The sequence below is a fragment of the Gavia stellata genome, chromosome 17, assembly GCF_030936135.1.
Source record: "Gavia stellata isolate bGavSte3 chromosome 17, bGavSte3.hap2, whole genome shotgun sequence".
In the NCBI taxonomy this organism is placed as follows: Eukaryota; Metazoa; Chordata; class Aves; order Gaviiformes; family Gaviidae; genus Gavia; species Gavia stellata.
Genome location: NC_082610.1, coordinates 18,539,524 through 18,560,935, shown reverse-complemented (window position 1 = coordinate 18,560,935; position 21,412 = coordinate 18,539,524). Strand labels below are relative to the sequence as shown.

Below are 21,412 nucleotides of genomic sequence, written 5' to 3'. Positions count from 1 at the left end.
CATCTCCTGGGCCACGGGCGAGCAGCTTCCCCGGCCATTCGGAGGGGATGCTCAGCCCCGCTCTCCCCAGCATCACCCACAGAGACCTTTGCAGTGGGGACTCGCTGCAGCCGGGGTTGCGGGTTCGCTCCCACGGGCCTGGGTGAAAACCTCAAGCAAGCGTTGCAGGGGCACGTGGGGACGATGGGGACAAGGGGAGGTGGCGGTGATGCAAAGCCATGGGGAAAAAAGTGCTCCGGTCATGGGGGATGGATGGAAAGGGGATAAATCCTGTGTGCGGGGCAATAAATCCCGCTGGCCCTGAGCAAATCCCAGTGCAGGCAGGGGCGGGAGCACCCCAGCAGCAGGATGCAGGGCATGCGGCTGCTTTAGGGGAGGGAGGTGGGGATGTCATGAAGGATGGACAAGCCCAGGAGGATCTGGCTGTGCCCAGGCTTGGCACAGGATCAGGGAAATGCTTGCTGTCTCCCGTTGCCAACTGCCCTGTGAGTTGTGTGGAAACCCGCTCCTGGGGTGCTGCGGTAGCATCCCCCCAGGGACACGATGCTGGAGAGCAGCTGGTGCCATGCAGGGACAACTTGCAGGTCATTCGGGAGGACGGAGCCATGGAACGGGGCGGGTGAGGACATGAGGACACGCCGTGTCACCCCGCAGCAGCAGGGCCTGACCCGGCGCAGGTGGCCTTGAGGCAGCAGCCACTTCAGCTGGGGCACTGGGGAAGGAGAGCAGAGAAATCCCAGAGTACTGGAAACAGGGAGGGTAAAACAAAAGTTCATGCAAAGCGGTACCTGCAGGGGAAGGGAAATCCTCTGGAAATGCCTTAAGCCTACCCGCAAAGTGCTGAGCTAAGAAATAAGAATAGTAATTCACTCGGCTGTTTGCAAGCAGGTTTGGCTCCTGCGTAGGGGCACCCACCCCGTGTTCATCCCCATGGGTTGGTGTGATGCAAGGGGACTTCTTGCACGGCCACAGCGCTCTCAGACTGGACGGGGTCCAGTTTCCACAAGGCCGGTTTAATCCCTCTGAAGGTGCCTGCGTTGGTTAAAAAAGGACCAATTGCCCTCTGGTTCGGGATTTATCACTGCTGGAGCAGTGCTGGGTCCTGCCAAAGTAAAGAGGGTATTATCAGTGCCTGTGATGAGACCCAGATCTCTCTCCAAGAAGCTCCTAAGGAGCAGAAGCAGTGCTGGAGTGAGAGTGATGTTCCCATGGGATTAAGATGTTTGCAGGAGAGGCAGAGCTGCGGCCAGCTGTCGTCAGCTTTTCTGGAGGGCTTGAACAAAGCTGGGCAACCCGCAGCTGTGCAAAGCATCCTTCTCGCAAGCTCAGGGGGAGCAATGAAACCCCTTGGATGCAGACGGCTGTCTGCCGTAAGAGCTACTGATGAGCCTGCTGTTCGTTTGTTGGGAGAAAGTTGTGTAGGTAGGGCTGCTCCTCTTCTTGATGTCAGGCAGGGATGGAGGTTGAGGAGAGAAAAAGAGAGGTCAAAGAAGGGGTCTGGAGGAGGCGAGAGGTGGCAGCAGGGTGGTGTAAGGGAACGCGGGATCAACAGAGGCGGGCGCATTCCCTGGGGTGAATAGGATTGAAAGGTCAGGGAGGTTGGATGGCTGGTTTTCCTCTTCTCTGGGTACCCGATCAGCCCTACAGTTTTCAGAGCACTTTTGGGTCTTTGGGTTGGTAACTCACCGTCGTTCTCAATGCTAGGTGGTGAACAGTGAGAGGTTTATTACCGTGCGCCACAATGGCACATACGCAGCATCACTGGTTCAAAAATCATTCATGTGACCCTTCAAAATTAAGGAACTGGCTTAAAAAATAATGGCACAAGGAAGTAAACCCTCAATATTCTGCATTATTTTAACACTCCTTCTATTTTCTGGGAGTCCTTAAAGGTCATGCGTGCAAGCCCTCAACCACAAGGTCTAGGACCATTTTCCTTTCAAATAAAAGCTGGGATGAGTATGAATAATTGCCTGTATTACTGTGGCATCAAGGTCTCCATTCCCTTGTGCTAGAACAGAAAGATATTTCCTGCCCCAAAGCAGTTCTCCTGTAATCGTGTTAAAGACATGTGGGCTGTAACATAATCAAGTGCTGTAAGACCCGTGAGAAAGTCTTCCATCTCAAATCGTACTCCAGTTCTCCGCAAAACCATTAGCAGGACCTGCCCCTGCTTTTTTCTGAGGGAGAAAGCCCACAACCTCCTGAAGGCTCTTTCCTATTCCCCTTAGAAAATTCCTCAATGGGTTGCTAAGCCCCATAAGCAGTAAGGTGGCCTGAGGCTTTGAGGGGTAAATCTCATCTCCCCACTCTCCCTTGTAATCTGTCTCCTCTAAGCTTTCAGTCTGCACGCTGCTTCTTTTCCATCCCAAAGGAACCTAAAAATAAATCCAAGAAGGAGCGGAAAAAGAAAAAGCCACCAGCCCCCAAAACAATGTTCTTCGTCACTGACGGTGAGTAAAAATAGTTTTTCAAAGCAACAAATTGCTGAGCCAACCAGATGAGCAAGTCATCTCCATAAACGAGGGGTCTCATCCTCCCTCTCCTTGGGCACGTCCTTGTCTGAGTGGGCTTTTGGCAAAGCCCTCATCAAACCTAGAGCAGAGTCAGTTGGAGAAAGATCAGGCTCATGAAGACAGCCCTGAGGGTCAGGGCCAAGCGCCCTGCTACTGAAAGGGACGTATAATGAAAAATTCTGTCTTCTTTGCATCAGTGGGGACATTTAATAAAGAGTTACCAAATTGCCATCTGCATGGAGTTCTGCAGAGACAGGGCAGTAATGGGGGGGCTGGTGTAAACCTGAGGATTTGCGGGGCAAGACAACATGGGGCCGCGTGCAGGCTGCTCGTGGGGTGGGGTGCGCTCTGCTCCCTGCTGGAAAAGCATGGGTGGACAATCCTGGCTCTTGGCTTCTCCAGCTCTTGGCCAAGATCAAGCCTGTGACTGTTCCCGCTAGGACACAACTTTCAGTACTCACGGCACAATTAAAAGCTTAGGCACAATCCCCCCAGCAGAAACAACGCCCTCGTATTCTTGTCGATAAATATTTGGCAGCGGATGACTTGTTCTCCCCTTGGGCTATTGAGGAATGGTGGGCTGCATGATTGGTTTTCAGGACCCAGCCAGGCTTTTTGGGTTAAATCCATCTCTTCAACATAGGAGAACAGCTGATTGGGGTATTAAGGCATCCTGGCGGAACAGAGGCTTGGGATGTGCCAGTGGGGAAATCAGTTAAGCTCTCTGCATGCTTAGATCTTCGCTCAGAAAACGGGATGGGACTTGGCTGCATCCGTCTTGCTTATGTAGATGATGCTTTTTTCAAAGTAGGGATTAGCTCTTATCTTCCACCTGGCACATGGGGCCTTCATTCTGCATCAGAGTCTCCAGCTCCTGTACCGCAGCGCTAGGACTAAAAATCGCACAGCCAGGCAAGAGGGATGGATTTTTCCCACGTTTTGAAAAAAACCCCCTGTGTTCTTCATCATCAGGCTCTGGGAGCATAAGTTCCACATCCTAGGGTTTTTTTTAGGCTGGACTTAGAAACTGGAGTCCCACTTTGGCTGCTACAGGATCACTTTATGTCCCAAGTCGAGCAGGAGCTTGTTCTAGCTGGCCCAGAGGACCAGGGGACAGCTTGAGTACCGTGTTGGACGATTACCCTTGGCAATACTCAGCCAGGGAGATGTGGCCCCAGGAGAAGGCTGTTGGCTAGGAGAGATGCTGGGAATACTGGTGGTGCTGGGTCAGGCAGGTGACACTGTCATGTCATCCTGAAGAAGCTGGGTTATGTTTTAATACATTGAAAACGACAAACCCGACAGGCTGCTAGCTTGTGTCCTTGTCAGAGAGAAGGGAAGAAGCTCTTCTGAAACACGTATGAGTCCACCCAAGTGGGTGACCAGATGTACTGGGCCAACAGGTCGGGGAGACAGAGTCTCTGGACACCGAGAAAGAGTTTGGCATCTCAAACTGCTTAAGAAAAGACCACTCTCAGAGTTAAGGGGGGGGAAATACTGTATTTTCTTTTCAATTTTCTATGATGAGACAGTAATTCTGACAGCAAATTAGATTAAAAAAACATACCCAACAGTCACGCGGTTAGAGTTTGGTTTAAAAATGCAAATAAAAGAATAAGGGGAGGAGACCCATTCAGGGAAGACTACAATGAACCGCTCCTCCAGCCTATCCTAGGTATGTCACTCAGGACGTCATTTTGGGCCATGCTCTTTCCCCAGGCAGCAGTCTTCTGCCTGCCCCAGGACAGACACCAGCCCAGCCTTGGATTACCGTGGAGGCTACGACGTGGATGGCATAAGGCGTTGCACACCCAGCAGAACTGCAGCCCGACGGCTTGTTCTGGGGCTGTGCTGCATGTCCCGCTTAAATCTGATGCCAAAGACATTCAAAACCTGCCACCAGCTCCGTGTTGGGCTTCCCCCCTGCATCAGGTCTGATTAGCGGGTACTCGAGAGGCTGCCTCTGTCTCACCGCGGTGGAGAAATCTTGCAGCTGGAAAATGATGTAGCAAGACTTAGAGGAGCTCTGGGCACTTAATCAGTGGGAAACCGGGGCTCTCCAGAGAGGTGCTGAATATCTGCTGATTTTGAAGTACCTATTGATGATATTTTTTTGGTAACATGCTACTGTTCTCTAGCCAGCCTGCAACAGATGTCCTTAGGCGTCCAGGCGCAGGGCTGCACGTGAAGGCTACGAGCAGGCAGAAGCAAGCTTTGGGAGCAGCATTTGTCGCATCCGGGGTTGCAGGGGACAACGCACGCATCAGAAGTGTGCCCAGGCCTGTCCCCACTGCCCACGCCAGACCCCTCCAAGGCATGAGGCATGGTTATGAAGCCAAACTGATCAGCTGCAGCGGGTGGAGACAGGGGACATCGGCAGGCTGCATGCCCACTGTCCTCCCACAGCTCACCTCGGGACCTCTTCCCCACCTGTGCCTCTGATGCTCGTGGTGAATTCAATATTGGGGATGATGTATATGCATTTTGCCGGGCATAACCATCTATTCACCCACTGCCCAAAGACCTTTCTCGGGAACTTCCTTGGCCCCACTGGTACTGCTGGCAGGATTATCAGTGAATTTTGGGGAACCAGGATTTTACCATCTGTTTTGCCTGGCCCAGGGTCACGGATGGTGCTGATCTGGTCCTCTTGCCACCCTCAGCTTTGCCCCTCACCTGCTGCCACTCCCTAACTTCAGGACTTGATCCAGTGCCCTGGGAAAGCAAAGGGAGTCTTTTACTCCCAGTGCGGGCTGGCATTCTTGGCAGACTCTCTTCTGCTTTCCAGTACTGCTTAAAACTCACTTTATCGTCCTCCCAGCTCCACCAGTGTTTGCCTACTGACGCCAGCCCAGTGAAGCGAGCGACTCCATATGCGCAGCTCTCCAGAGGATCTGCGAGCACAGCTAAATCAGCTACAACCTCTCCAAAGCAGGATTGTGCCTCACTCCATCTGCAACACAGGGTGGACATGAACAGAGCTCTCACCAGCATTAGTAAGGTGGAAAGCAGGTAAGGAGGGTGTTAAAGGCAGTTGGGTTTCGGGATGGGGCAGAAGGGAAAGCGAATGCAAGTCCAGCAGCTGCCGCAGCACCCTCCTGCCTGGGAAGCTTGCTGGCTCTGTCAACTGTCTCTTGAGTTTTGGGCAGTTCAAAATGCTGCGAATAATGTTTCCAAAAGGTCTTACGTGGCTGACAAACACCTACGGATTTTATCAGTGTGATTTTGGCTTGTAGATCACTTAGATGCTTTAGGAAACATTATTCTCAACTCACTGGCTGCGGATGAAGCTGGGAAGATCTGAGGTTTGGGGAACCCGGGAGAAGTTCACCAAACTCGAGTCACTCAAGTGACTTTGCTCAGCAGGAAGCTGGGCCTTCATGGCCATGAATTCAAGTGACCTCTATTAAGCCCTATCTTGACCCCCTTTATATTCTCACTTCCTGAAGAGTCCCACTGGCTGGAGCCCCCCTACGAATCCTTGCCTTGTTAGGTCAGGCACGTGGACATCATGCCTCCAGCTCTCTCACTAGTGCTGTCACAACACAAAAACACACCGCTAAAGCCCTCGGGCTCTGAAACTCAACCCTCAGGCACGCTACCACAGTCACCCGTCGCTCCAGCCCCGGACACGCTCTCCCAGGACCAAGCCAGCACAAACCCGTTGAGAAATGACCTAGTGGTCGCTGCCTCAACCTGTCACGGAGGGGTGATGAAGACGGACTCTCCTCCCCCACCCGCTCCCCCACTTCATCAGTGAAAAAGCAAGAAGAAGTAAATAATGTGCTGGACAGCCTTCCCCATCCCTCTCCCCCAGCGCAGAAGCCCAAACCCAAGAGCAGCCGCACAGCCTCTCTGCAGGAACAGAGGTGCTGGGGGCTGGCTCCAGCCAGCTGCCCCCCCAAGGAAGGACACCAGGGCTGGGAGACGTGAGAGGGCCTTGTTGAGCTCTGAGAATAATTCTTAAAAACAAATACTGGAAGACCTAGCAGTAAAGCAAGGGGCTACTCCAGCTGGAGTTGTCAACTAGAGACCTCCCAGCACCACTTACTCAACGGAGGGGAAAAAGCTAGCAGGGCACTAATGACTATTTTCCATGTAATTTTAAATCTAGTTCCATTTCTTTTTCTTTTTTTTTGTTTTCCTTTCCACTCACTGGGTTTCTAATCCTGGTAATCTTTCTCTACGGCTCCTGTGCGTGTGTGTAAGTGTGTATGTGGCAGAGGCAGTGGGGGGGTCAGGCGCTTAGACACATTTGGCAAAGCCAACAGAGTCGTTATCACGGTCAAAGACGGTGTAGTAGGGACCGATGAAGACATCTCCCAGGATCCAAAGTGGGCCCCCGGGGGGTGGGACGTCCAGGCCTGAAAAGCCGCTCAGGCAGATGGTCTCTCCTTGTACAGAAACCTAGAGAGAACAGTGAGAGCTTCAGTCCGAGGAGGTCCTCCCCTTCCCTCAACCTCGCAGGCTCGGAAATAACACCGGCCAACGCCGGCTGCGCTTCAGCCTCTCCCAGCCTGAGGTCCACAGCTTGCAAAAGTAATTCCCAACCCGCCACTCCCACGGCTCCAAACCCAGCTCCCCCTCCCACAGCCCTTAGGCAGCAAAGCATCAGGTAAAGCCCATAAACCTCCCAGCCCACGCAGCTCTGAATTAGAGCTGTCATTGAAATTCTGCACAAGATGGTCCTTGCAAGTTGACTCTGGTGGCTTAAATGCCAGGCTGGTGGCCTCTGCTATGACGAGGCTGGCCTCGTGACACCAGAATCCAGCAGAAAAGGGCAAAATGTTTGTACAGAGGGATGCAACAGCCTGCCTGCCCTTTCTCTCCCGTCCTGCTATCCCTCACGTGCATCACGCAGGGGGTCTTGTTCCTGCAGGACTTTGGTGAGGTCGCCTGGGTCCATCAGCCAGTGCCACCACCCCATCACCCCAACCTTTCAGACTTTTTCCCAAGTGCCAGCTCCAGCCTTGCATTTTGCTGCTTTTGCATTTTGGATTTCATGGTTGAGGTTTGAGTGGAGAAGGCAGAAGTCAGGCCTTGGGGGAGAAGCGTAGGGCTGGCAAAAGCTGCCTGGACGCACCTTGAAGACATACTGCTCTCCAGTGAGCTGGTAGGGTTTCCCTCCTAGCGTTAGTGTGACGACAGGCAGAGATGACACCTTATCGCAGGGGATCACGTACTGAAACAGAAACAGTAAAGGCCTTACACGGCAGCTCTCATGCTCTCAGGAAAGGGCACGGTCTCTCCCGGGCACAACCATGTCTTTGCTGCGGTTTTCCCTGAGAACTGCTCATCTTAGGGTGCAGAAGAGGCTTGAGCTGGGGTAAGCGGGCTGCTCCCTGCCCAGGGCTGCAAGCTGAAGGGTCAGAGGGTTTTAGGGATAGGGATGGAGCCCAAGTATGCTGGGTCCAGCTTTTGGCTCTGCTGAACCCCAGGGCACAGCACCTGACACTGCAGGGCTGGGGTCTTTCCTCTGCCACAGGAGGGGGAGATGTGGCTCAATAGAGCCTAGAGGCACAGACAGGGACTCACGGTGTGATGAACGGACAAAGCCTGTTTAATTAACACTGGCGAGTCTTGGGGAGGGTGGCACGTCTAAGCCAGTTGTTGCTGCACCATGGGGTCTCCCCATACTGCAGAAAAGCCCTACAAGTGCTCATGGCTCTGTGATTTGGGAGGAGTTCCAGAGCAGAGCATCCTTCCTAGAGGGTCCGTATAATTCCTCTTCCTCCACAATTTCAGGGACAAGAAATGACCTTGTGAGATTAGCTAAAATGGTTAAAAGCTTGGCAGGGAAGGATTATCATTTGCATTAAATATATTTGTATTAAAGTGCCTCTGGACTCATGTTACCGTGAATCCTTGACCTCAGCTGCAACTTGCACCCCTTCTCCTCCGCCTCCCAGAGACAGGCGGCAGAGATGACCCGAAGCCTCCCGAAGTTCACGGGACTGTGCCCTCTACCAAGAGCATGAGCTACCTGGGGTCAAAAGACGAGGGGTCCCTGCTATGCCAGGGGCTTTTCCAGGAGCACAGGCTGGGAATGGAGAGCAGAGGGAGCAGAAGACCAGGGTCTCTAGAAGCATCTGGGTACAAAGCAGGGCATCAACGTGGATGCCGCGATGGCCATGGACTCCCGCTTTCCCAGCCCGGCCTCACCTGGCCTTTGATGAGTGGTTTTGCACCGATGGCTGTCTGCAGCTCCTTCACTTCCTTGGTGGGGCCGGTGATGAGCGAGGTTCCTGTGTCCACGATGGCCTCGCAGCCCCCTTTGCACAGAGTCAGCCCATTGGCAACGTCCACCCTGGGGAGAGATGCCGAGACAGAAGACATCCCTTAGAGGCCTCCCAGCAAAGGCTGTGGGGAGCAGCAGGCAGAGACTTGAAGACTGCTGAGCATGGGCAGTACACAGGCATGCGAGGGAGGGTTGCGACAGATGCCCAGGAAGGACGGGCGCTCAGAAATCCTGATGCAGCACCGACTTAGTGCACAGACCCCCTGGCTCCCCGCAGGGCCCTCGCCTGCTCCCGACTGAGCGGGTGCCTTGGTGCGTTACTGCATGTCTGCAGGCAGCCGGACTGCTGCCTGCGTACCCTGCCTGCTAAACACCGTGACTGACGGGCACGTGAGCGTGCTAAGGACGATGCATTAGGGACTCGTATGACCTGTGCTACTGCAAAAAGCAAAGGGTTAAAGGGATGATGTGATGGCTGAGGGGGTCATGGGCAAGGGAAGGTTTTATACATCGAAGAGGCAAGACAGGAGCTGCTTGGGGCCCTCACCTGCATCGTGTTTCACAGCAGCGCAGATAGATAAAGCCTTCCAGCCAAGGGTCTGCCACGCTTTGCCAACGTGGCAGGGCTGGGGGAAGATGAGAACTAAAACTCTGCGCTGGGGAGGGATGCGATCCCCAAGAAAAGGACACACTCTGATCACAGGCCGCTTTTAAGTTCTCATCACGTGGGAGAGCTCAGAATAGACCGCAGGGCTGGACTGGCAGCTCAGCCGGCTCTCCTCCCCTCTGCCTCCAACAATGCACACTGATTGCCACTCCGTGCCCTTCAGTCAAGGGCTGGCTTCCTGGGGCCTCATCCTGTTCCTCCGGAGCTGTGTGCATGTGAGCCACACAGCTCAGGACTCGCTGAGAGCTGAGCAAAGCTGGGTTTAATCCGTGGGGCTCGCCGTGCCTGCAAGGAGGACAACGCCGGCATTTTTCCCCGCTTTGCAAGGGCGTTTTCAAGGGCCAAGCCATAAACAAGAGGAAAGGATTTTGCAGAACATCTGCTGTTTTTTGCCTCTCCTCCCCTTCCAGCGACAAACCACCCAGCCTTAGGGTGGGATTTTAATCTGCGTTTTTTTGGTGTGGATGTGTTACAGGGATAGAGATGATTCCTTTATGGGGAGGGTCTCAGTCCAGCCCTGGGTGTCAGGTGTCTGCACACATGTCCCCATGCATGTAGTCGGGTGGAGGGGGGACTTACGCATCCATGTGGACCTGCCAGTAAGCCTTGCGTGTGACGTTGACCCAACTGAAGTCACCGCTGTAATATTTGGGGTCGGTCCCTCCCAGGAGCAGCTCACCGCCGGGCTGAGCGGTGGGGTCTCTGAAAAAAAACCAAACCCAAAACCATGAACATCAGGGGTAGGGTGAGAACAACCCCCTCCGCGTGCCCCCAAAACACACACTGGGGTGCCTAGGGGTGAAGCATGGCTTAGTAGCATTGGAGACAGACAACTTACGTCATGCTATAATATGTCAATATAAGGACAGATACTGTGAGATAGGCTGGGGTGGGGAAATGGGAATATTCTGGCCCAGCCGAAACATCCTGCAACTTTGCGCTTTGTGCTTTCGCATGGACACCTGGAGAAACTCGCTGCAGAGAAGAGGGACAGCAAAGCGGAACTGAGAACTGGTGCAGGGACCCACCAACAACAATCAGCTTGTAACAAGCACCCGTGCAGGGCTGGACGTGGCTGATGCAGCGTTAGGTTATCTGCACCCAACTCTGCGCCAGCCAGCAGCCTCAGAGCCGAATCCTCAAGGTTACCGTCAGATAAAAGCTCGCTGCCGAGCAGATGGGAAGAAATATGGTGATGGGGGGAGGGCTGGCGCTTGAGCGGCCAGCAGCAGCCCTCTCTGTCCTCCCCGCTCCCGGTGTGCTACTTTTTGGGCTGAAGTAGTTCAGAGTTTCCCCTGCCGTGCCGGGAGGGTGATGGGGTGTCCTGGGGGGAGCTGCAGCGGGTGGCAAGGCGTTGGGAGCCACGCAGGAGGATTTCCCGGAGGGTGAGGGAGTGTTAGCCCCATCATTAGTGATGACTGGTGGGGGGCACGCTTGCCTGGGAGCTGACATGGTGGTGGCCGCGTGGCTCACAGATTTTGGCAACAAACTGGGGCTGTGTTTAACTCCCTAGCAGGGACTGCACCAGCAGCATGCAATCTCATGATCACAACCCTCTTTCTTTTTATTTCTCTTTCCTCTGGAAACATCCTCTGTCTCTTCATCAGTTAAGAAATCTGGTAGCAGATCTACCCAGCTTTTTATCAGTAAAATGGCTGCATCTCTAATTCCCTTAGTCTTACTTCAAAGCAGTAAACAGAATAGATTTTGGCCCGATTGCTCCAGCAAGGAAGGAGACCTTGCTGAGACCTCCCCAGTGGTGCTGACCAGGGCGTAAACCTGCACATAGCAAGAGGTGCTACCAGGAGGCATAGAGAAATGCCCAGCTGGGCTTGCCCTCGCAACGAGAGGTGTGCCACCGAACCCAACGCTACCTGTTCAGGTAGAAGGAGAAGATGTTTTTCTCGATCAGCTTCTGTTGCATGATGTTATCGAAGAAAGGGGTGACCTTGTCCACAGAGATCCTCGGGAATGCCATGCCCAGGATGCCGTCGAATTTAGCAGCGATGAACGTGATGCCTGGCTGCTTCACTGCCTCCCCAAAGATCTGGTTCTTGATTTGCAAGTTACCGAGCTGAGGGGAGATGGGGAGGGAAGCAAAAAGCAGATTGTAAAGAAAACTGTCTCAGGGAACCGGGGTGGAAACGGGATCATGCTGAACACAGGCTGTAGCATGTCCCTCAACATGCTGCCACACTCCTGCCTGCTTTCACCCTTGCATTCGTCGGCAGCTGCAGAAACCAGATACCCTGGTGCCATTCTCCCGAGGAGGGGGGACGGGGATGACAGGCCACGCTAGCTGCAGAGTGGCACCTCCTGAGTCCCTGCAAAGCCCAGCACACCCCTACGGGCAGGACCCCCCCTTTGCTTTTTGCCCACCTCACTCAACACTTTCAGCCTTTCGCTGGGTCCCGGCACTTGACCATGCCATTTTGCAGCTCCTCTTTGCAGAAAGGGCCCTATATCACTTTGTCCCCTCTACATCCCTTCCCCTATTGCCTACTTCATCCTTTCCTCCCAGTCTGAAAAGCTCTTGTGCTGTGCCTTTAATCTTCTTCCCCACCCTGGACATCTAAGTCATCTCCGTGTCCTAATTCCTTGGGTGCTGCACCCGTCCCTGGTTGGGAGCACAAATCCCTCTCACCTCTGCCAACGACCCCTGTGATCTCCCCTACAGAAGAAACATCCCCAGGATATTGCTGCATCTCCCAGAAGAGCCACCAGCCTGCAGAGACCTCCCGTGGGAGGGAAGAAGACCCAGCCAGAAAACCGAGGTTGAGTCCGAAGCACAAAAATAGCAAGAGGAGTACTGTGAATGCAAAGGTCACCTCTCTTGCCAGCCACAAGAAGGACTGGTGTTCCCTGCCGGAAAGCTGAAACGCCCCACAAGGGCAGATCCGCGGAAAGAAGGAGATCGCAGAAAACAGGATAGCTCTGCTGACAGGGAGTAGGATGTGTCTGCTGGCTCCTGGCTGTAGCAGTTCAGGAGGTTTCTGAGCTTCTGGCTGATAACGGGCAATTTTAGCATCCATGCTAGGACGATTTCAGCCTCTCAGCCTCCAATTAGCAGCCCTGTAGTGAACCGGGCTGGACTGAAAAGCTGGCCTCTCCTACCTGATGGTGGATAACGATCGCTGTAAATTACTAATATCCCCCCAGGGTTAGACAGTGCAAGGCTGGGATGGGCAGTGTTGGCTTTAATGGTATCAGAGGCTTGCGCTGGGCGATCGAGCCTTGCAAAAGCTAAAAGCCACAGGGCAGGATGTGGGGGTGAAAGAGCTCGCAGCAACGCATCCGCTCGCCGGCACGTGGCGAGCGCCCCAGTTGTATGCCTCAGGTTTACAAAAGCCACCGCTCCACCGCTCGGTGCAGCTGGTCCTGCAGCAGCTCCGCAAGTTCAATAAGGCTTCCACTTAAAAAAAAAATAAAATGCAATGGACTGATAAAACTGAGTGCCAGGTTGGTTTGAATACTGCCCTGGTTGTACATCCCAAGAGGGAGGCAGATATCTGCCCGGTGGTGGGGGTCTCGGCAGACCCTGCCCACGCTTGGTCCTCAGCAGGACTGAAACCCAAGAGCATCTTTAGCAGAGCGCTGGTGCCAGGTGACAGATCCTTCCTCTCCATCCCTCGGCTGGCTCTCGCCCAGACACCGAGCGACCGAAAATCATTACCAGTGGATGGCTGCGTTGTGGCCGCCCTCCAGCACTTTGCAGACAGGTGTCGGCACCCCGCAGCTCTCCCGGCCTCCTTGTTAGCGGCCTCAGCCGAGCGGGCAAGCACTGGATGGTGAAGGCAGACTACAGGCGAGAGCCTCCGCGGCATGGTTTGGCACCGGGGCTCCCCTCTGCAGAGGCACAGGGGAGAGGCGAGGAGGGGCATCTCCTGCATGTTGTACCTGCACTGCAGCCCAGGGTGAGACCTCGCACCCCATGGCCGGCAATGCTTCCTCTGCTGTCCTTGAAGGACATCCCAAGGTCAGGCTGCGATAAAGGGCTGAGAGGCCCGAGCAGGAAAGGGCTGGCTGAACCCGCTGCTCTTCAGAGGGTGAGCAGCACTGAGGAGCGCGGTGCTACGAGGCATCGTTCATCCACAGAAGGAGCAAGGATGTTCGACATGAGCTCGTCACCCTCTCCAAAAAAAAATTCAGGGCTGAGGGACTCTGGACCACCTGCCAACCAGCGCCTTTCGATCAGATGTCAGTTCTACCACAGGCTGCTGTGGCTGCTTCCACCCGTCGGGATGGCTGGAGCCGAGAAGGTCACCCTGAAGGCTGTTTCAATGTCTGTATTTCCAGACTACAGCTGACGGGGAGCTTGCCTATGGGATGTTGTGCATCAGAACAAGCATCTTGGTGTTCAAGCTGAAGGTCCCTGACCCTCTGAGTCGCCCGTGCTCCTGCATACTGCAAGCGTGACATTGCTCAGGCTCCACGCAAGAGGGTTCTCTTGCTTCTGCCCAGACAGAAACCAAATGCTACAAGCTGTGCTGGCTGCCAAGAGCCATCCCCGCTTCCTGAACAAGCTCAGGCACAAAATCCTTCATCTGAGCCGCCGGGAAGTGGAGAGCTAATTAGCAAGCAGGCATTAGGGTGATAATTACAAACCAAAAAAAAAGAAAAAGCTGCAATTTTCCTTCTGACTCACTTCAGCCCCTGCATTAAGCCGGAAAGTGCCTAAACCAGCCTACACTTTCACAGGACAATAAAGTTCGCTGTTTGCCTCACTGCCCCGGTCCATTACTGGGATGAACGCAGATGCCTCCGCCTGCTCCGTCTGTATTTTGCAAACCTAATGTAAGAGAATCCATTAATGCTACGTACATGGTGCCTTCATTTGGTGAGAGGCGTGGGAAGGCTCGGATGGGTGGCTTTTTTTGCGGCGGGGTGTTTCTAAGCGAACCGAGGGGTGCAGGCAATAAACAGCATGAAATGAAACTGAAACTGTCCTGAAGCTTGGTGGGCTGCAGGAGGCAGGGAGCAAAACCAGAGGTGCAAAGCTGCTGGCAGCCCCTCTGTCTTTCCCCCACAGCCTTGGCTGCACTGATTTTCAGGGTTCACCGAACCCATCAAAAGCCCTCTCCCCCAACGAGGGTCCTGCACCCAGCCTGAGCCGCTGGCACCTTTGGATGTAGCACAGAGGCAACGGCTGGTGCTTCCAGGCTAGCCTGAAATTTTCCCGCTATGAGGATGGGCTGAAGAGTGCTCCTTGCATGAGCCACCCACTTCAGGCTCCTTTTGGATATTTTTCTTTTCATCCTGATGAAATTAGTAAGCCAATACCTTTCAGCTGAACCTAACACGGAAAACCCCAAATCCCTAGATTTACGTGCTTATTCAAAACTTTTGCTTTGTCTCCCCCCCAGCAAAGCAAACATATGCTCTTATCCCTGCCAGGATACCAAGTAATCCGGGAGGACATGCGCCGCTGATGTTCGGCAGCTGACAAACTCTCACGAGCATCTGTACCTGGGAGGCAGTCACAAAAGGCGCCCGGCCTTCACAGGACAGCAAGCTCAGCCTTTGCTCACTGAAAAGGAAACGATGGGAAGCAACCATCCGCAGCCCGGCTACCTCAAGCAGCGCCCTGAACGCTGCTGGGGAATCCCCCCAGGTGTTACACAGCCTTTGCAAACATAAGCACCAGTTCTCGACACCAGACCAGGATGGGGCAGCGAAGAGCCCATTTCTGGCCAGTGTTTGGGCAGCTGCCTGTGTGGACGTCTACTACCGCATGGATATTGGCCTCTACAGTGGTGCTGGAGTGCGCTTGGGCTGGGAAATTTCCGGGGTCAGGAGGAAGAGCATTGGAGGGATGGCCAGAGACTGTGTTGGCAGGGCACCACGCATGTGGTCCACGCTCCTAGCCTGCTGACCTGCTGATTAATACCTTCCACCTTCTCCGCCTGCCTCGGTCATCGTCACCTCCTCAGTCATCATCACCACCTCATTTCAAAGCACTTGGAAAGACAGCGCTGAAGCATGCTTTATACGAGTGAGACACTCAAGAAGGGGAGACCCATCGGAATGAAACGGCTTTGAGCGCTCTGCCAAAAGCAGGCTGGGGCAGCTCGGGGTACTCACCGTGACGGTGTCCTGGCTGAGGTACCCAGAGAGGCTTCCCGTCCCGTAGTGAATGGCGAACTCGGTGCCGTTCTCCACGTAGGTGCTGGATTTAGAGGCATCGTACTTGTGGTGCAGCACTGCAGCCGGGGAGGGAGACACAGGGGGACATAACAACGTTAGTGCTCCTTGATACCTAGGGCTGCCCGATACTTAGCCCCACACCATCCGGCTCATCTGGACAGACACTCAACAATGTGAGGGTGGGCCTGAACCCAGCATTTGCCAAGCCCAGACTGCTTAACGAAGCATTTCCAACACCTGGGGAATTAGGTGGGCAGATCCAATTTGGCTGTTAAATCGGATTTGGCCACTGGGTATTAAAAGCCTAGAGGTTACGTGGCTGGTATGTCAGGGTGCGTTAGACAGCAGAGCGAAACGTCCCCCCCGTGCCATGGAGAAGCAGGGTGGCTTTAAATATAGCTTGCTCTGGGCATGAACATTTTCACTTTATGGATTTATCTGTTTCTTTTACTAAGACTAGCTGGAAATTTTTTTTACATGGTCTTTGTTTTTTGCATAGAGAGGGCTCAAAATACTCTTTTATTTGCAGAGGAGAACGGCTTTCCTCTAGTCTAAGCTGCTTTTCCCCTTGGAAGGGTTGGGAACTGTAAGATAACCCTGGTTTTATGGGCAGGCAGATTCCTCCTCCGCAGATTCCTCCTGAGTCACGAGTTGGGCAGCGGCGCGTGGCGAGCTCAGCCAGCCCGGCTCCACGGCTGCTCGCTGAGTGGGGCAGATAGCGGCTGAGGATGAACCAGCCGAGTCCTGTGGTAACCAACACGCTCTACGGGGACTTCCCCGTCCGGGCCATCTGGATCCCCGTCTGGCAGGAGGTTAGACTTGTTGCATACTCATAAAACGAGCCCTTTGGTCCCGGCACCTCCTGCGCTACTGCCTTGAGAAACCAGCTCCCTGCCGGGTCAGGAACCCCCAAGACAGACCAGGTCTGGACCTCACCACCCTACCAGTGTCCTAAATCTCATTTCACGTATGCGAAAAGAAGGTCCGCCTCCTCTCTGGGCTCTACAGGGTGTACAAGAAGTCCAAATTTCCTCCCTACCTACAGCGAGCCCTGTGGGCCACCTTTCACGGTTGCATTTGTTGGCTCCACAGGTTTCTCTGCTCTGCTTAAGCAGCAGAGCCGGTGGCTTTTAAATGGCATTTTGCCATAGCCGGGTTTGACACCTTCAACTGTGGAGGTTTATTGCGTAGGAACGCCACAGAGCAAAAAAAACTTGTAGTCCCTAAGTCGTTCTCATCTCATCGTGCCTACCTGGCTCTCGTTAATTATAAATCCATAAACATGCACGCACATGCTCCGTGCGGCAATAAACCAGAAACTAGGACAGTTTGTATCAGATTTGGCAAGAGGCTGATTTTTTTTCACCGGCATTGTGCAATGGGGCAACAGCAGCGTCGGTCTATAATTTGGGGAGAAACATCACAACCTGTGATGCTGCTCCCCAGCTGCAAGGCCAAGGCTGTTGGGGAAGGTTTGAAGCTGTGCGTGGGCGACGCGGAGGGGGAAAAACAGGAAGGGAGTAATGAAGGATGGATGTGGGATGTTGGGATCCTATATCTAGCTCTGACCCTAGAGAGTCCATCAGCCTCTGGCAAGCCCTTTCACGCTGCTGCCTCAGTTTCTCCTCTTGCAATGCCAGGTTCTGCATTTTGCGGGGAAGGAGAAACTGTTGAGCGGTGGCTGACACTGGTGACACTTACGGCAGGCGATGTCCAGCAGGTGACAGTGCACAGATGGCACCCAGAGGTTGGAGGAACCAGTGTCAAAGACCACAGTGAACTTCTGGGGGGGGGTTCCGATGCCGATCTCACCGTAATACTGGGCCTGCAAAGGAGGAGAAGGGAACCATGAGCAGAGGCGGCAGCAGGCTAAAAGCGGGATTAAAGACCAAAAAATCTCTTAGGACTGAAAAAGCGACCAGCTTCTCGTCTAGACATGGCTCTTCTCTTGTTTTTGGCAGTGATGGGCTCCCAGTCTTTCTCCTTTGCAAGGGAGGCTCCCCTTCAGTGTTCACACCTCATTACAGCGGGTGTGAAAAGGATAAACCGGGGAGGAGAAGTGGGATGGGTGCTTGCGGGGGAGGACTTTTGGGGCAGGGAGACAGGGCAGAAGAGAAGGGGGAAGGTCTGCAGGCCAGCATGCGGTTCACTATAGGGAAGAGAAAAAAGATGGGAGGAAGCCAACCAAAACACCTGCGTTATTGAAAAGCTGAAACTGGCTGGGAAGCTGCTTTGCTGGCAGGTTTGCAGAGGAACTGTGGGTTGCAGTGGGCAGCAGCTCTGCCCACTGCGGGTGGAGGTACAGCTGCCGGGGCTTTCGGTGCGGGCTGGCAAGCCCCTGGGGTGGGGAGGAATAAAATGCTCAGTTGTGGGCACTGGAAGACTTTTGAGAAGCTGGAGGGAGAAAAGGGCATCAGCAGCACCGCCAGAGAGGGATTTAGGGCTGCGGGGTGAGACTTTGGGAGAAGTCCCTGTAGTGCAGGTAGCTGATGGATACCCCTCTGCCCTGTGAGTGCATCTCTGCTGGGACTGGAAGAAACCCGGGTGGCTGAGATGTTTGCAGGGCATCCCTCTATCCGGAGGGGAGAGGATGAATGGGGAATGCTTGGCAGGTCCCGGACAGACCCATTTTTCCCCAGCCCTCCCAAAGGGGCAGAGAGCCACGTCATGCTTGGCGAGCAGCTGGATCAGGGCCCTGGAGAGAAGGCTGCTAGCAAGGGAAGTCAGCCTGTGGCCTTTCCAACCCCCCTGTGTACTTAATTAAGGGGGGGTAGGGGGAGAAAACAGGATTAACAAAGCTGCTCACCTCCTGTGCGCTTAGTTTGCAGGGGGTGCTTGCTGAGTAATTAATAATCCATTGCAATTAGCCATAATGGGGAGGCAGGACTTGCTTCTAGCGATTCTGTAACTATTGCTGGGGCTTGAAAAGTAAACCCTGGCGTAGAGGTCCCATACATCACATACACAGACCCGCGAGAGGTCCCAGGGGCTGGTGGGGACCATACAGGGTGGGCTAGGGGAGGATGTGCCTTTCATCCCAGCAGGTCCTCTGGCAGCCAGAGCATTTTCGGCCGGGCTGGGAGGGACCCAGTGGCCCCTTATCTCCCATCGCAGCTTGGGCTGGTTCCCCTATGACAAGGGAGCAGAGTCCTTCCCTGAGGGGTGGCCGGAGCTGCGGTCGCAAAAGACAACGCCGTGGCGCAACCGCTAGCGCCCTGGCTTTCAACACCGCCGATTAAAACACTGGCGGCCTTTCCCATCACAGCCCTGGCAGGACGGTGCTGGCTGGGTGACAAGAGCCCCTGGGGGGGGGAGCAGGGGGCGTTATCCTGAATTAAGACCCAAACATCCAGCGCCAGCTTCATCCTGCCGGCCAGTGCTTGCAGCCCACTCCTCCAAGGGTCGTGAGGATACCTGGTGGGGAACCCAGAAATAGGAAACCCCACACGTGTCTGGCAGCTGGGCAAGGGCAAACCTCATGTCCTTTATCTGGCTTCTCCTTTTATCACTGCTTCCACCATGAAGGTCTCTTTGTTCCCTAAGCTGCCAAGAAGAAGGTGGAGGTGCAGGGTGGTTTTTCCCAGGGCAGTGCAGAAGATGAAGGATAGCAAGAGGAAGGGTCCTGAATCCCCAGTCCCACAGTACGCTCGTGCCCAGTCCAAGCCCTCTCCCCCTGCCCCATGCTCACTCTTTTATGCCCCAATGCCCCAAGGAGTGGAGCATGATTTTTACGCCCCTGTCTTGCAGGACGGGGAGCCCAAAGGGGCCAGAAGATGCTAGAAAGGACCACAAGTGAGCAGGCCCCTATTTACGATACTAATACTAATTACTAAAATACTAATTAGTATTAGAATTAGTATTTTTAGTTCAGCAATGATGGCAAGCAACTTTCGGCAACCACCCACCAAGCCATGGTGCAGGAATCTCTCCTATGGGATTAACACCTCTCCCTCCTTCACCTTCCCAGCTGTGGTGGGACGGTGAGGCTGGCATGTCCCACCACCTCCCCCCTGGGACAGGTACCCCCAGAAGGGACGGCTGCCCGGCCAGCATCGCACTGGGGTCCGCCATGGGGGGGGAGCGGCTGACAGGAGGAGGGTTACTCACATCCATGTAGTTCTTCAGGATCTCCGGGGTGGGCTCGGCCAGGTCGGCGAAGCCCAGCTTGAACTTGAGGAGCTGGGTGAGGGCGTTCATGTCGGGGATCTCGCTGCCCACCTCATTCAGGACCCGCCGCATGGAGGGGAACTTGGTCAGGGGGATCCTGCGAGGGGAGGGCGAACACCCACCTGTTAATGGGGGGTGTGTGTGGGGGGGTCCCCTTGGGGAGGAGGGTGGCACGGCTCCAGCAAAACCAGGGGACGCGCAGCGTGGGGTGGATGAGGTTTGGGCTCCCGCCAGCACCCCGTGCCGGATCCCCTTCGCCGTGCTGCACTCAGTGCTTTTCCCAAAATGGGGGGGGGGGGGGGCAGGTGGCCGCAAAGGTCACCCGCAATAGGGGAAGCCGGGATGAAACCCCCCTTGGGCAGGGCATCACCCCTGAACCCCCATCTGGGGGGTCTCAGCCATTCTCCCCTCTGCTTTAATGGGGGGGGGGGGGGGAGCAACACCCGGGGGGGGGTGCCTGCAAGAGGATCCCAGAGGCCACCATCGCACCAGCACCTGGGGTGCATGTCCCATGTCCCCTCCCCATCCCCACCCTACCGGGGGGGGCTCAGCCAGACCCCGAGGGACCCCTCACCTGATGAGGGCCGCGCAGGGCCCCGCCAGGGCGAGCAGCAGGAGGAGGCCGTGGGGGCCCATGGCGGCGATGGCGGTGGTGGCTGGGGGGTGACAGAGGCCGGAGGGTGCCACCGAAGGGAGGCCGCGACGCCGCGCCCGGCCGCCTTCCCTGTTTTTGTAGGAGCGGCGGCCCCTCTCCAGGGATTTTTCGAGTCAGCTGACGGTCTAAAATTGCAACCGGCGGCGTCACGTGAGGGCGGGCCGGGGCGGGGGCACCCGCGTGGGGTGCGGGGCTGGGGGTGCCGCCTCACGCCCCCCCGGTCCCCAGGCCTGACCCCCGGTACCTTGGCCCGTGACTCAGCCTTCGGGAAAAGGGGAATAAACACCATTAAATAAATCACGAGGCGCCTGGCCGGCCGCGCATTCTTGCTTCTGTTGTGCCTTTCACTTCCTTTTTGTTGGTGGTTTTTTTGTTCTTTCCAGGTTTTCTGGCTTTTCTCTCTTCCCTGGGGAGGTGGGGGGGGACACACACAGTCCCCAGCCAGCGGCCCCCCCAAAACCCTGCTGAGTGCATCCCCCCACCCCAGCCTGGCCCGGCGAGGGCTCAGACTTCCAGCAGCCCACGGCCGCTCACGGACCTCGGCCACCCACCTGCTCTCACCAGTGGGGTTCAATTTTGCAGCCGGGCCCACAGGGATGTCCGCACCCCCCCAGCGCCATGCTTCTCCCTGGCCCCGGGACCCCCCCAGTTTGGGGGTACTCATCCCTCTGGGCTGGTTGATTTTGGGGGGAGACGGGCATATCCTGGACCATAGCTTGTTCGGGAGGTGCCGGGGGGGTGCCAAGCCAGATGTGCCCCCTCTCCAAATTCCACCGTGGCAGTACCAGGCCTCCTACAGCCATTGAGGATGATGCTGGTGCCTGGCAGAGCCCGGGGGGGGGCACTGGCCAGCAGCAGACCCTGAGGTTCCCCCCCACCCCAGGATGCAGGGCCGAGCATCAGGGAGCGCTGGGACTCGTTGCCAGCCCCGGGGTGTCACGGCAGGGCTCGGAGGTGCCACCCCACTGGCTTGGGAGGTGGTGGACGGAGCTAATCTCTGCCCCGTTCGCCCTGACCGAGCTCTT

The 21,412-nt window shown here is 55.3% G+C and overlaps 1 protein-coding gene across 2 annotated transcripts; it reads right to left on the bottom strand.

Moving 5' to 3' along the window:
* Window positions 1-3,996: 3,996 nt before the first annotated feature.
* On the bottom strand, window positions 3,997-20,386 carry CTSD (cathepsin D). Of its 2 annotated transcripts, none has more exons than XM_059825695.1 (9): window positions 20,307-20,386; window positions 19,673-19,829; window positions 17,267-17,390; window positions 15,470-15,621; window positions 11,296-11,495; window positions 10,001-10,123; window positions 8,679-8,823; window positions 7,600-7,698; window positions 3,997-6,923 (listed from the first exon to the last, which is right to left on the bottom strand). In XM_059825695.1, exons 1-9 carry the CDS (start codon window positions 20,366-20,368, stop codon window positions 6,762-6,764), a joined length of 1,224 nt encoding a protein of 407 aa, XP_059681678.1. In that variant the 5' UTR covers window positions 20,369-20,386; the 3' UTR covers window positions 3,997-6,761. The 2 variants fall into 2 exon arrangements, with proteins under 2 accessions (XP_059681678.1, XP_059681679.1); XM_059825696.1 differs by having other exon boundaries at window positions 15,503-15,621.
* Window positions 20,387-21,412: the final 1,026 nt, after the last annotated feature.